General features: G+C 40.4%; 1 protein-coding gene across 1 annotated transcript in view; it reads left to right on the forward strand.

The window, feature by feature from the left end:
• The window catches only part of FYB2 (FYN binding protein 2), a 42,046-nt gene extending 26,148 nt beyond the window's left edge, over positions 1 to 15,898 (forward strand). Inside the window, exons 8-19 of the mRNA XM_077825371.1 lie at positions 89 to 179; positions 552 to 696; positions 3,970 to 4,096; positions 4,193 to 4,236; positions 5,632 to 5,701; positions 7,175 to 7,267; positions 9,817 to 9,845; positions 10,821 to 10,881; positions 11,512 to 11,601; positions 13,958 to 14,054; positions 15,538 to 15,694; positions 15,861 to 15,898. Of these exons, the coding sequence (XP_077681497.1) occupies positions 89 to 179; positions 552 to 696; positions 3,970 to 4,096; positions 4,193 to 4,236; positions 5,632 to 5,701; positions 7,175 to 7,267; positions 9,817 to 9,845; positions 10,821 to 10,881; positions 11,512 to 11,601; positions 13,958 to 14,054; positions 15,538 to 15,694; positions 15,861 to 15,898 (1,042 nt within the window). The remainder of the gene's footprint in view (positions 1 to 88; positions 180 to 551; positions 697 to 3,969; positions 4,097 to 4,192; positions 4,237 to 5,631; positions 5,702 to 7,174; positions 7,268 to 9,816; positions 9,846 to 10,820; positions 10,882 to 11,511; positions 11,602 to 13,957; positions 14,055 to 15,537; positions 15,695 to 15,860) is intronic.

Consider the following 15,898-nt stretch of genomic DNA (forward strand, 5'->3'; position numbering starts at 1 on the left):
CTCCTAACAAGTAGAGTAGGGGGGAGATGCTATGTAGTAACACATCTATCTTAGCCTGGGCTTGTGTAAGTATCTTCTAATATTTCAGCACTGAAAGAGTCACAGAGGATGAAAAAAAGGAAAAATTGAAATGGGATCTTGGTAGAGAGAGGCAACAGCAAATGAATAAAGCATCCAAGGTAATATGTCATTGAGGTGCCCCTTATATGTTTAGGTGCAGTGTTGGGGTGGACAATGAGGGACTAGGGTATGATGCAATTTTGTTTTTAAAGCACAGTGAAACTAACTCTTGGTCCAGGGATTGGAAGCAGTCTTTAGTCTCCCAAATGAGGATAGATGATGGAATTTTAAATCCTTTGTTTTCTCCCTTCAGTGATGATAAATGTTTAGTAATATGACCGATACTATTTCTGTTTCTGAGTTGCATATAATCTATTATACCTCTGTTCTATATAGTGGGTTACTAGTTGAGCTATGTTTTTTCATGTTGCTTGTAAATTATGAATCTGATTCAAGCACTGCACTAACCACATCTACATTTCTCTCATTAGATTAGTGGTGGTGAGGACATGCTACATAAATCACAAATACATCAAGGCAATGAAGGTAGGAAGAACAAGCTACAGGCTAAGCAGGGAGATACAACTGACATCATCCAAACTGGGAAATGGCTGGCAAAAGATGGAGTAGAACATTGTGAGTATCACATTGCCTTTGTTTTATTGTACTCTTTCTTCAAACTTCTGTTCACTTTTTTTTTTTATTATTACCTAAAATATTTCAGGCCTTGTCTGCATGAGAAAGTCACACTGGTCTAACTTACCGTGTAATTTTAAACCAGTTAAGTTACAGTAGCACAGAATGCTGCATGGACACTAATACTTCTTTAGTTTAAGACTATCTGTTCAAATTAGATTGTCCTGACTTGGGAGTGTTGAACAGAGTTGTGCAAATAACTGATTTTTCAGCTCTCTGGAAGTTTTGGTTTGAGTTGAACGAAAACCAAAAATTTTCAGTGAATTAAAAGTAAGCAGAGAGAAATTTCATATCAAACCATGCATTCTTATGTTGGGCGTTAACTTAAAAGCGAAGGAAATGAAGGGCTAGACTGTCAAAACTGGAACTGGCGGTGTCCCCTTTCTATGGAGTGACCAGGGCACTAACCTGGGATATGGAAACCTGGGTTTGAATCCCCACTCTGGAGCTGGCACTTGAAGTCAGGTCTCCAACGTACCAGGTAAGTGGCTGAAGCATCGCACAAGGATGTTCTGAGGTGGGACTCTGTCTGTCTGTCGTGTTGAAGCCGTTCTACTTTGTCCAGAGTCCTTGAATAGTCATTGGGGAAGAGAGTAAGAATGATGCTATAGGCTGTTGGTTAGGGCACTCAGCTGGAAGGGAGAAGAGCTGAGTTCAAGATCCTACTCCAGAGCATGGATTCAAATGTGGGTCTCCCACATCCCGGGTGAGCGCCCAAACCGCAAGGTTACTGGGCGTAAGGGGGATGGCTTCATTACTACCACCTCCTCTGGGTTTTGCGAATGGCACCAAAGTCCCCTTGTGAATCTAGGCTTAAGCTTTTTTTGGTTGAAACTATTTATTTGGCAAATTCATCACAAACTTAGGCCAAATAGCTTCAATTGACCACATATACAAATTATTTTTTTTGTTTGTTTTTCGTTTGCCAATTTCCACCTCCCCACCCCTTGCTGGCATGATTAGTTCTAATGAGACTACAAAATTTAAAGAATGAGCCCTTATTTTCTTCATTATGGTGCAGACCCAAAGTGCTAGTACGTTGTTTGGGCTTCTGTTACTATCTTAAACTATACAGTTGCCAGACGCACTCCACTTACTTTAGTTTGTAGTGAATGGGGAACATACTTCTTCTTTTTCAAATTATTCTGCAGCTTCCAAGTGTAAATTGGCTTTCCCTGTAAGTAATTTATTTCAATTCATTCCTGACATCGTTGTTATTTTTAAACCATGCTGCTTAACTTTGCTGCTATTGACAGAGACTGTTCAGGATTGAGCTGTAGATTATGACGGATCTCTTGAATGGCTGGAGGTACTTTTGGGTGGAGTTTTTAGTATTGTTCAAGGTTGGCCTATCTCTGCTCCATTGATGTAAATGGGAGCAGAGTGCGGCCAATGCTAGGTGCTTTTGAAAAATCAGAGAGACCAAAAGTGAGAAGTTAGTTTTGCTCTGAAGCATTATGATGAAATTCATAATATGGGCAGAAATGTCAGTGTTGCATATTTCTGGTGTGGCAGCTGAGCATGGAGGCATCCATTTAAAAATACTAGTTGCTTTTGGCTCTGTCTCTTAAGTTTCTTAATCCAACCTGTTTTTTTCCTTCAAACTCCTTCAAGGCCTAACTAGGCTTGGCAAGCTGGTCAACTGATCACTTAATATTTGACAGTGATCAAATAATGTAATACATTCTAGCAAGGACGTCCTGATGGCAGTGGCAGCCTATCTTTTGGCTTGCATCATGGTGCCCGTCTTCTTACAACAAAACCAAACCAAAAAACCCCATAACTACATTTAATTGTTTCATATTTTTCTGAGTTACTGAACTGGAGTTGTATTAACTTTTGTTTTGAAATTAGGCATAAGTATCTCTCGAAGGCTAAGCCTATTGGAGAACATAAAGTCTTAGTCTTTTTTTTTTTTTTTATTCTAATAAATTAGTGCTTTAAAATGTTTGACCAGTATTTAAGGCTGTAAGAAAATTATGGGCCATAACTCTGAACACACATCGCAGGGTGGTTGTTGGGTTGTGGGGTTTTTTTTGTTTTAACAGGTGCCACAAATTTGAGGGGTGTTGGCACTGCAAGCTTGTGTGCCAGGTTGTAATACCATTCCCTCAAATTTGGCCTAGCTTCTCTCCATCATGACAGAGGCAGCTGAGCCAAATTCGGGTGATCGGGGTTGGGGGTTACAAATTGGTGAATGAGGTAGCAACAGCACTCAAATTTGGGTCGTCGGGGTGGGGGTGTTTCCCCTTATTTGTGAGGTAGCAACAGTACTCCAATTTGGATGGCTACCTCTTGGTCACGCTTGCCTTCAAGAGCTATTGGGACATATCTGAGCTGTTGCCCTGCTTAGAAGGCAGGCTGCGTGCCTTGGAAGAAGGTGCTGAAGTATATGGGTGGGTGAGCACCCAGGGGTGGTGAATCTATTTTAAAAGCAAGTATATAAAGGCAACCTGTTTTTGTTTTTCAAATGGGTTGTGCACTGAGCACACCAAAACCTCGGCTTCAACAAACGGTGGCTGCAACTTTTGAACCAGAAAAAATCCATACTTTTGTACAGCCTTACATATACTTGACTTGTAAATTTACCAATAATTTTTGGACTGGTCAAATGCACAACCTTAGACCTAACATTGTTGGAGGAGTGTCTGTTGAGCTGGTATCTATTTTTTACTTAACTGAAACAGTTCACGCACTTAATTGTCCTGTTCTCAGTGTAATAGACATCAGCTAAAATCACAAATGAGACTTTTTTTTATTTTTTTTTCCTCTACCGTGATTTGCAGGTATATTCCCCAGGCTTAAGTAATCTATCAATCCTTACTCTCTAAACCATATCAACCACTCCAAAGATCCTAACAATTCAATCTCTTCATTTATTTCAGTAAATGCTCATCTTATTTTATTTTATTTATTTTTTTAAATCCTATTTTGGTTCTTGCAGTTGAAAAATTTCACAGTTGAGGGCTTCAGGTACTGAGCAAACTGGTAAATCTCTAAAATAAGTCTTTAAGACTCTCTTTTTTGCTTTTCTTTCAAAGCAGCTTAGAGCAATCAAAGACCCTCTTAACTCCTAGATCTAAGGAAGTTTGGCTTCCTCTGCAACTGACATATTTATTGTGACACCAACATGAGTCATCAAAGATGATCATCCTTGACCTGATAGTAGGCGATCAGAAGAGCTTCTAAGGCAAGATGCTGTTTCATTTTCAGCTCGCTATGTGTGCGTGGGTGCCCTGAAAGCAGATGAAGACATGGTGGCTTTAAGCCAAAGGATTCTGAAGCCAATGCAGACATCAGAGGATGTGTATGATGATGTAGAAGATATAAAGCATGCTGTGTGAGTACATGCTAACGACTGGGTTTTGAGATGTCTTCTAAAACCTGCAATATAGTAAACTGATATATCAAACTGTCTTGATACTTCATTTTCCAGGAATCAAGCCTCTGACGCCTTTAGCTCGTTCACTTCAGATAGCTGTAAGTATGGCAAAGTTGGGAAGTTTGAACTTGGGGATCATTCATTACGTTGAGGCATACCTCCATTTAAAAGGGTGCCTCTTGTGCCTGGAGTGGAGCTCACCCCAGAAAAAAGAGTTGCATATGGCCCTATGCTGCACTTGAATCTCACACTACAGTCCAGTCCTCTGCTACGTTTCCAGTCAGCCCAGGAAAGTGAGCAGGGCACTGGGATCTCTGCCAAGACAATGAGGAAAGAATTCTTCCTTTACCCCTAAGCTGTGCATTGCAGCTGCTACTGCAGCCTAACTGCAGGAGTAGACTCTGTGACTTTAGCATTATATAGCGGTGGTGATCCTGGATCTAACCCTTAAATAGCTCTGCAGTGCTTTGAGAGTGGCCTCTTCAAAACCTGCCCATATTCCTTTCTTTTCTTCCTCCTCCTCCTCCTCCTCCTCTTCCTCCCCCAGCCCGGAATTGCACTGGTTTCCTCTCCATGTGGAAACCTCCATGCCCATGGAACCAGGGACAGGATTTTCCACCAATATATTGTTGAAGCTTCACTTGGCCATATGGATCTGCTATAATGAATTTCACCCATAAGCGCCTGTCTGTATCCATTTTAAGCAATTGTAGTTAAAGTTGTCACGTCCATATTACTGGGAGACAAAATCACAAATACCATCGTTAAACCTACCACTTTTCTGGTGGTGTGATAGATTTTTTCTTAGTGGGATTCCTAGTGCGATGTGACAGCAATCTCATGTTAGTCAAATATTATCCTAATAATGTCATTCATTGGATGAATTTTGATATCTTAATAAATCTACCCCTGCAGCTCATATGCAAGATTTGTTTAAGCCTTAGACTGCACAGTTTTAGCCACCTGATTGTAATACATTTTCTAACCACTAGAGCACTAACACTTTAAAAAGAAAACAAGTTTACAAAGAACGGCGTGTGCATTGTGTTGAACGTTCCACTGTTAGCTCATGTATAAATACAATGAGTGTTCTTAGATTCTTTTATTGATCAGTACCACTCCAATGCTGAGCGTTCAGCAATGTGGCAAGCTTCCATCTGGGAATAAACGGTCTCTTGTGAATGTTTGTTGCACTTTATGCTACAAGCTAGGGGGTCTGATTCCCAGCTTGCATAGACAGCAGGGTCCTGGTAGTCTGGTAGCTAGCTGGTGCTGTGGCAGCTACACTTCTGTGTTTAGTATGCTAGCTGAGATGTGCGCTAGTGTGACTATTTACACGTGAGCTGGGAATCCCACCGCTAGCTCATAGTGTAGCCATAGCCTATTTAGTGCTAAGTGGTTCTCCTGTTCCAGAGCTGTTTGTTCTGTTTAGCAGACCTTGAAGATTGTTACCCTTGAATGTGATTTGTGAATACATCTGTCTTGTTTTTAAGTTTCAGAAGACAAGTATGACGAAATATATGAAGATATTCATAATGGGGATTATAATCCAATCAAACTGGAGTGAGTTGCCATTTGTATGCCTTCAAGCAGCTGAATGCACTTCTATGTACTGTGCCTGTTGGCTATTGGATATAAGTACATGTTTTACAACTGTAGAAGGGATATTGATTTTTGTTGTTTGACATTAGCTGACATTTACTAACTGCATTTCCAATCATTAGCTCAGTAAGATCACTCTGTGTGTGGAATGAGACTTCATACACCTTTCCACAGTGTAGCTGACTCAGCCCTTGACTATAGCAAATGGTGAGGCATTGCTCCACAAAACTGCTTAAAAGGTGCACCTGATGTCTGGTTTTTATACAGCAGAATGTGGAGTTATTTATCTTGTGCATAGTGCTCCTTTATGGACGTGAGGAGTAATTGCACCTGGGTTTAAACCTAACTTTTATATCTTTCGTGTGGAGAAAATATGGGAAGTTTGAAACCTAGAGGATTGGGAGAGGGGGAATAGCAATGCTCTTTGGTGCCTCTAGGTGCACCTTTAATTTAAACAAGACCATGGTCCATTGTGCTAAATGCCATACGTGCACAGCCAGTCCCTTGTCTAAATAGATACTAAATAGTAGGAGAAATGAAGTTTCCTTATCCTCCCGTTGCAGATGGGGAAATGGAGAAATAGATTGTGACTTGCCCAAGATTGCACAAAGAAGTTTACAGCAGAGCTGGGCATTGAAACTTAATATCCTGAGTCTTAGTTCAGTGCCGTAACCACAAGGCCATCCTTTTAGATAGTCTTCCTGCCAGTACAACGTGCAGCCAGTGTTCAAGGAATTGTGCTCGCTGTATTTAGTACTTACTTATCGAGTACCTTCTATCTTGGTGGTTCTTAAACACCTCAGTATACATCCACTATGGGAAATAAGTTTTTTGCAACACCCCTGTGCCATAAGCAAGTACAGTTCCCCCTTTTGTAGACATAAATAGAATTTGTCTTGCCCAAGGCCATACAGGACAGAGATGTGTGGTGGAGCCTGGAAAGAAAGAGGTGGTTTGACTCCCAGGCTTGGCCTTAACCACAAGACTGTCCTTCCATCTGTAATGTCTACCAGGAACTGGACCCAGCAAAGCACTGTTCCTTTTATCCGAGATTTGGAGTTCCACGAAAACACTCAATTTCTGAATGTGGTAGGGGAAGAAACTGACTTTTTTTTCATTAGTAACTAACTGGCTTTGAAAAATCCCATGTGTGAACTAAAACCAATGCAAGAGGGAATTTAGATTGAAGGCCTCAGTCCAGCAAAGCACTTAAGCTTAACTCTAAGCATGTGAGTAGTCCCCAGTGAGTTAAGCACATGCTTAAGTGCTTTGCTGGACTGGGGCCTAAGTACTTCTTAAGGTGCAGTCCCTGCTTTCTGAATAGAGGATAATCTCTAGCACTGCCAATATGGCAACTTTTGTGGGCATTCAGCATTCTTAAGTCTCTCGCTTTTTTTTTTTTTCTTCTTCCCAATGTATTTTCTTCGTACCTAGTTCAGATAGAAAAGAAAAACTAAAGCAACTTGGGAAGTTTTTCAAGAAAGACATAATTAAATTGAAGCATGCCAAGATGAAGGAAAACCGCCGGTAAGAAATGTTGCCTAAACAGCTCCTGCTGGGTTCATGTTTGGAAACTATCACTTTTTCTTTTTGTAGTTCTGGACATAGCTTGTTTGGCAAATCTGCCTAAAAAGTCATTTATGATGACCAGCTGTTCCATAGGAATTTCCATAATGGATCTCGCCTAGGGTGCATCTGGTCCAGTATCTTGTCTCTCACAATGGACAGCACCAAACACTTCAGAAAAAGGTGCAAGAAACCCTGAATATGTCAAGTATGGAATAATCTGCAAGTTTCTTCCTAAATCATAGGTTGGATAATGTCTTGAAGCATGAGGATGCTTATGTCTTTCCAAACTGCTGATTGGCTTGGGTTGTGATGATGGTCCAGTAATCAAAACAAGTTGAACAGATGTAGATCAGTGAAAAGGAAAAATTAATTGATTTAATATTTTCCTTTTCCAGTTGGTGGGCAAAGACCTTCTTAAATTCAAGTTCATGAAGAGGGAAAAAAATCTTGTGTTGTAACTGTATTATTTAGCACCCTTAAAGAATCCAAAGATAATGCTTTCCATTAGGGGTATCTGACCAGTACATCCATTCTGTTAATCTATGATTCTAAAATTGTTGTTAAGGCAGCTGTTTTACTCATGAGATATTTGGTTTATTTGGTTCCTTTTTTGAGTAATGAAAGTAGGAATCTGACTTCTTCCACCCCCCCTCCCCCCAAAATCACTGGGCCTGATTCTGATCCAAATATACAATGGTATAACTGCAGGGAAGTTACTCTGGATTTCCATCAGTGGGAGGTCAGAACAAGGTTCTGTTAGTCTGATCCATCATTCTTAGAAGCAGCAATATCAATGGCTTTTCCCCCACTTTTTGCCTTGAGAGGCAGAATTAAACCCTAATCATTGGGGCAGAGGCAGAGGACGGCAGAGTAGAAATTTTGAAGTCCGTGGAAAGCCTCCCATCTACTTCATGGATTAGTCTGGCATAAAAACCCACTGATCTCAACCAACTCCTTTATTTTCAAAATGACTTAACTGAACCACATTCTGTGGAGAGCTAAGTAAAGCTCTGACTTCCTCTCTCTGCACTGCTGATGAAACCTTGAAAAATGTTGCATGTCTGTAGGAGACAGACACAGCAATATGGTATTAGCAACGCAGAGACCTGCATGTGCTTGTGTCACCTATAGGCTGGGAAAGGTGGTACCTTAGAGAAGATGATTTGCCTTTCACATTCAAGCTGGCAATAGTATCTGATAAGAAAGAGGAGACCATTCAGTCTCTGATATAACAAGTTAATGACACATGAAGGAATATTGTCTACCTTTTTCTAGTACTCTTTCGAGTCCTGTTGGCTTCATATTCAAGATGCTGGCTTGTGTCAGTTTCTCACTTCATGAATGCATGATGGTTGGCTGCAGAACATAAGGTCTCTCGACCCCTCTCTGCAAAACGCCTACTGTCAGATGAAGCAGGTGCACTATGGTGCCATACTCTTTTGGTCCTGAGAATGTCTGTCTGGGATTTTTTTTCTGGCTTTAAAGGAATATAGCTGTGTTTTGGGAATGTGTAGTGGGAGCTACAGTATGAAAGCTGTCTGTCATGTACATAACTTCTCTTAATATCCAGCACTTGAATTTAGGGAAAGCAGACCGCTTTTAGAAAGAGTTGGATAAGTGGCTGCAAGTTGACTGAACTCCGGCACTTGTGCAAAATATTATCTACACACACATTGGATGTGAATTGATTTGTCTGCTTCATTTTCTAAAAAGAGAAGATGTGGGTATTTAGTGGGTCTTTAACCACAGGTACAGTATGTGTCCTCTCTTCTTTTAGGTACTCATCCATCATTTTGGCTGTCTTGGGTTTTTTATTTCTGTAAAAAGCTCTGATGATGCTTGCCTCATTTCTTTAAATCCGTTCTCACTCTATTTCCTCTGTTCTCTCACTCTTTAGCATCTTCTTGCTCCATACCTGCTAAATTATGATCATACTAATGATCTACCATATGTTGCTTAAACTTTCACACTATACCTTCTTGTATCACAGAAAAGAGTTCTGAACACTGCTGTGGATCTTGTAATTAAGACCTAATAAGGAGGTCATCATAAAACTCCATGTTAGCTTACAGACAGGTGCATGGCATGCTGCATTCATTGACCAGGATGGGAGAAATATTTGGCCAGTGTCAGCTCTTTCCTTTCTTCTATGTTCTGGTCTTTGAAAAGGCACTTTCAATTGTGGCGTCCCCATAATAACCATTTTAGACTGTGTGTCTGCCTCTTAGCTTTGGAGGTCTGAAAAGTGTTCACGCGTATGTTAGGGAGGCGCAGAATATAAAAGGACAGACTGACTCTTCAAAGATTTAATGGATCATTGGGACAAGGGGGCGTGAGAACATAATTTATTCTTAGACCTGTAGCATTCCAGAGCCTCAGTGTAGAATCTTCCCTTGAGCCACCGGTACAGTTGCCATGCTGCTAAGATGGCTGTTTTAACATGTTTGTATGTAAATAATTTTTTTTTCCTCCATGTGTTTTCTCTCTCTCCCTCCCGCCCCCTCCAGCATATTGTCCAGTTCAGTACCAAACTTAGGTAAGCTGTGTATGTGTGTGATTACGTTGGAATGTGCCTGGAAGGGGTGGTATGGGTGTCTTGCCTCTTTTGAAACAGACTGTGTACTGTAACGCTCTAAAATTGGTATGTAGCAGTGTTAATTTTAAAGACTTAATATAGGTGTGCACTTTACTTGTGGTTTTGAGGTAGGGTATGGAGGCGAGGTTATTCTTGCGCAGATGTAAACTGTTTCAGTAGCCGACTTGCTCAATAAAGCACTCCAGGATTCCTCTGACCGTTCTTGAGAATCTTTTTGTGAAAGCCATTTCGGGTCGTGAAGGGGAAAGGGCTAGATTTGGATCTGGTACAAATGGGAATGATTCCAGTGGACTCAACTGGATTGCCTCCACTTTAACAGAGTCTGAATTGAGCCCTAGAATTTCATCCTCCTATCAGAACGAATGTACCATATTCCTCAGAATAATTTATAGGGCCTGACTGTGTCCCATGTGTAAATTGGGGCTAATTCCTTAGAAAGTCTGGTCCAGTGCTTAGGGCACAAACCTGGGACTTGAGACCTGGGTTCAAATTCCTGGCCTGTGTTATGTAGGAAGTTGGGGTAGGTGATCATAATAGTCCTTTCTAGCATTAAAAAATATAGATTTTCTTTTTAAATGGCATTAAACTAGTTGAGAGCAGAATGAAATCCCAACTGTTACATCCCAAGAACTGTAAATTTCCAACCAGAGCAGTGCGCTCAGGCAAATGACTCTTTTAGAGATGTCTTTGGGTGTTTTTAATTATTTCTCCCTAGCCTCCGGTGCCTACTCATGGGGAAGTCTCCTTCCTTTTGCCTTGAGAATCCTTCATTGCTACAACATTTAGTTTCTTTGGATTGATAGCGTTTCAGACAGGCGAGGTGCAGTCCCAGTTTTATTGCAGTCAGTGGTTTCAAATACCATACTCAGATGAATGTTTTCTGACTCACCATTACTCTGAATGTTTTGATAACAGAGGTGGTGTCCCAAGGAAACATGGCATATGATGGCATTGATGTGGATCAAAAAGATGCAAAGTAAGTAACCCACTTTTACAAAAGAGGATGACTACTGTAATATTTCTCCAAAACAGGTTCTTATGCTGCAGGCAACATTCCTCCACAAATCTGTGGCATACTATGTTGGCCTTCAGAGAGACACTTTCACTGTACCTTTTTATAAGCTAAGCAAGGTAGGGTCAGTATTTATAGGAGTTCTCTAGGAAAAGTTCAGGTGCTCTAGGAAAGGATGTTTCTGAATTGGCAGGTGGCATCCTAAAAGTGTTGTAAGTGAACCCTAGCATAGTGCTGTCTTTTGGATACAATGTAAAGTGAAGCCTTGTCTCCTTGTGGCTCATGAAACTATCCATAAGAGATGGGGATTAAATCCCCAATGTGCCCAGTCCAACTCTTGTGTAGCTGCATTTTGCCTTCTGCAAAAATGTCTCCCTGTAATCTGAACTAGATAGCATGTACTTCATTTCTTGCTCTTCAACTATTGAGCAGTATTGATGTAAACTGGTATAAGCAGCAAGGTTCCTGCATTAAGTGTTTGCGTTTCAGTGGTGTGTGAAATTCGATATCTCTTTAAATAAAAAATCCTTGTGCCGCCCTTCTGTTTGAAAAGGATTGTTATAAATATCCTCAATTGCTCCTTTTTTCCCCTAGAGAGAAGGACGACAAACACAACAATTGGAAGCTAAAATTTCTGATGCCAAAAGATAAAGATCAAACAAGAAGCAGTGAAGATATAGAAAGGTAACGAAAGATCTTTTTTTCTATAATTGTATGTATTCTTCCCAATTAAGTACAAGGTGTCAGTCTTCCCAGTCCAACATTAATTTAAACTTTGAGAGAGAGCATTTTATTAGACTTTGATAACACTGAGAGAGTATCCTTTCACTTTACAAAATTTCATGAAAACGGTCTACCAAAGTTTGCAGAAACTAGACTTGAAGGAAACGTATAACCTTGGTGTGTATGTGTGAGTGGGGAATTCTTCAAGGGCCTTCTTTCCCCAAAGTTTTATCCTGAAGTTTTGTAGCCTCTTTTCTCTCTAGTTGAGGTAGGACTATATCTACCTAATGCTGTGCAGTGTAGTGGAACAGCTCCTCAGCCTAAATACAACCTCTTTAAACAAGCATTTGAGACCAAAGTATCAGTGATTGGTCTGTGCTGGGAGAAAACACTGGCCAGAAGAACTACCTCTTTTTAGATGTCTCTCTAGGATGTGCATACAACATAGGCAGTGTCCACACAAGCATGTACCATGTGGCAAGCTGGGATTAGTCCTCCAGGGTGCTGCACAGTAACTGTCTGTGTAGATCCTGCTGAAACACATTAAAAGTTCCCTAGTGCTCATTGATGTACGGATGCTTTAACCCACCATGTAAGATAAGGTGAGAGCTTTGGGTAAGCTTGAAAGCTTCTCTTTCTAACCAACAGAAGTTGACCAATAAAAGAAATTACCTCATGCACCTTGTCTCTCTAATATCCTGGGACCAACATGGCCACAATAACACTACATTCAGTAATGTTGGCTTTTCCTGCTGTGAAAACTTAAGCGAAATGCCCCAAACTTTCCAGTTTCACTTCAAATACAAACGTGTGCACAGCTCTAGATAGCAACTAATATTCTGGGACTTTTAAACAAGCATTGCTGACCCTTCACAGGTATCACCTAGCATGTTGACTAGCAGTCACTCTTATTCTGTTTCTACTGAGACTTGTGTAATGGCTGAAGGAAGAAATGCAATGTAACTAACATGAGATTTCCTCTGTTACGTGGACATAGAGATTTTAGGGGCTGAAAGTATCAATGAAGAATCTTGTTAATATGATCTTAAATGCTTAGTCTTTAAGAACTGCCTAATATTGGATCTTATTTCCTATTTTTTTTAACTGAATGGTGGAAAGTAGCTGAAGGTAAGTAACTTACAAGTGTGTCTTATTTTAGTTTTAGAATATTCTGATATCGTCATCACACTGTATGACCCTCCTTTCCAAATAATGGGGATCAACGCTTCTTGTACCTAGAGAAAATTAATCTCAAACAAGACTGACTTCAGTGGTACAAGATTTCACCCACAATTGGAGTTTTGCCAGTGGTTGCAATGGGGCTGGGATTTCACCCTGTGTTTAAAAGCTCAAAGGACATTTAATCCTATGCCACTGAAGTCTATAGAGAGCCCTTGCAAAAAAACTTGAGCCCAAAATTCCCTCGTCTGAGTTAATAGAAGCATATAATATTAACTGGAGATTTACCACTGAATTTCAAAGGTAAACTTCACTGACTAAAACGTAATAATAAATGTGTTCTAGAATGGCTATTGAGGTGGAAAGGGTATACTCCTTTTTCCATAGTTTCCTATTTATTAATGATCCAGAATTGATCACTATTCTGGATTTTTTTCAAACCATCTTTAACATCTCTCAAATGCAAGTGGAGGGGAAGATCCTGAGCTGGTGTAAACTATTATAGCTCCACTTAAGTCTCAGACTGGAAAGGCTTATTAATTTTGTAGCCTTTCTGATTTCTAATTGTACATCATTTGATAGTGTACTAGGAAAGTGGGGCTTTCAGAGCACTATGCTTCTCCATTGATTAAAAAAGGGTAATGATGTAGACTCCCATTCCCGCATTCTGTCCCATTGACTTCATTTGGACTCTACGCAGATCAGGGCCTTAAGTGTCCAATAAAATCTTAAATAGCAGGGTGGGGGTAGGGAATGGAAATTGCTGAAGGGAGAAAGCTGCCCCATTCTCCTCCTGCCCTACCTCCATAAAAATTACTAACTTAAACTATTTAAAATGCTCTATCGTGACTGTATCCCAAAAAAAAAAAAAAAAAAAAAAGCACAGCTTTATGCAAAACACAGGTGAAGTGAATCTGTTACTAAGCCTAGATTGATCCAAGCTGCATATGTTTGTGTTTTTAATACCTACTGTGAGAAGACACTGACACGGTCCACTTGCTTTGTTCTTGCAATGATTCATTCCAGACTAAATTAGAATTGTTCAGTGCTGCTGTATGCATTGTGCTGTGTTTCATGCTGCTTCGCTCACTGAAGGATTAAAAAGGAGCTTCTAAGAATGTCTCCCTTCTTGATGCAGTCTTTCCTCTAGAAACTTCTTCAAAGCCAAGAAATATAACATAGACAAGAGAAAGAAGGTGGCAAAAGAAGAGAAGTTATTTAGAGAGAAATTTATGGTATGTGTTCTTTTTCTTTCCTCTTTAAAGAAAACAATCAGCAGTGTGAGAGGCCAACTATGGTTATGTGCGATACTTAAAGGATGAGCTACAGAAAGCGAACAATCTTTATTCATGGTACGCTAGATAGTCAGCAGCATCCTATATTCCAGATCTGTGGTTCAGTCCCTTTAAAAGGCCACACAAATCCCCTTGTAACCTAGTATATCTCACAATCCTTTTCCAGCTGGGGATGGTGGGAATAGAGCTGCCTCAGAATTGGCTGGGGCCAGAATAGGGGTGGAACAGAGAAATCATCAGGTCCTCTTTCCCTCCCCTAATCCAACTTTTTGGTTCTAGTGACTCAGCAGGTGCAGTCTAACCCAGATGGTACCCTTTCCTGAGCCACCTCTCGATTGCACCCACCAAACTGGGAGATACTGATTCAAAGGACCTTTATATAAACATTTTCCATAATGCTGTACAGGCTTGGTAGGCTATAAGCTGCCCTGCTGAGTTCGTGCTATAGTTTATAAGAGTAGGATTGCTGCTTCTGCTCTAGCAGAGTCTTTGGGAATCTAGTCCTCTGTAACAAATGAATTCGCTTTAATTATTAACATCATTCAAGAACTGCCTGCTGCAACGGGGAACTCGGTCTAGTCTTCTGGATGGTGAAATTAGGTGTCTCTCACAGCGGAGAGGCCAGTCTGTTTGGGGAGGGAATAGAGAGGCACTCGGAAGGAAGGGTCCTGCTGCTAGGAAGAAAGTGGGAATGGTAAACTAACAGATGCCAGTAGCTGCACAATTAGGAGATCTTTCCCAAAGGGCACAGGAAAGGATCTCTCTCAACCTCTCAGCAACACCTCTGTTCTTAATATGGAGAGGCAGGAGTTGAGCTGACATCAGCCATCCCTGGGAGGAGCTGCAATGTGGATTAGAGACTTGTCATGGCAAGTTATGACTAAGTTTCCTCTGAGAATTTTTGTTCTGTCATGTGTGGTTGTGAAGTGTGTGTGTGTGTGTGTGTGGGGGGGGGGGGGTTGTGTTTTTTGTTTTTTTTTTTTGTTTTTAATGGGAGAATTTTTGGATCAAACCTATGCACACATGTGATTACGGTATCACCTTAAAGCCCGTTATTTAGTATGTTCAGTCCATTTTTAAATGTCCCATGAGACACTTCAATCACTTCCCCCAGGAGGCTGTACCATAGTTGTAATTGATCTCACTGTCTTGAACACTTACACGGGCATTAAGGAAACTTTATTTTTTAAAATGTGGTTTAATTTACTTAAATTTATCCTCCTTTGTGTGCAGCTCTAAGAATTCCTGTCCTTCTTTGGGTTTTCACTATCTTTAAACACTTGTAATAGTTCTCCCCCCAAATCACCTTAATCATTATTTTACAAAAGTACTTCATCTTCGATAGTTATAGTTCTGAGATCAGAAGATAGATAAAGGGCCTAATATGTAGTGATGTGTTTTTATATATATCATATTTTTTTAGTACAATAAGGAAATCACGATCATCAACACAGCAGTTGCACACTGTTCTGTCGCAAGCAAAGGAAAACTTGATTTACCAATCGCCGCTGGAGAACAACTCGATGTTATTGACGTCACGGAAGAGAATCAAGTAATATGTCGCAATTCTGAGGGCAAATGTAAGTTTGCAACGGTTGCTTAACGACACGGGATCATGTTTTAATCAACTTTTGTGAGACAAAGATATTTAGAAAGTTGCTGCAGGCAGTTTGTGACTAGCACAGCAAGCAAATATACAAAGTTGCAGATGAATCATGTGCATATTGATTTTCTTTTCCTCCTTAGATGGCTATGTGCTATTGGAGCATTTGGATTTCAGGTAA

This window comes from Eretmochelys imbricata, chromosome 8 (genome assembly GCF_965152235.1).
Source record: "Eretmochelys imbricata isolate rEreImb1 chromosome 8, rEreImb1.hap1, whole genome shotgun sequence".
Taxonomy (NCBI): Eukaryota; Metazoa; Chordata; order Testudines; family Cheloniidae; genus Eretmochelys; species Eretmochelys imbricata.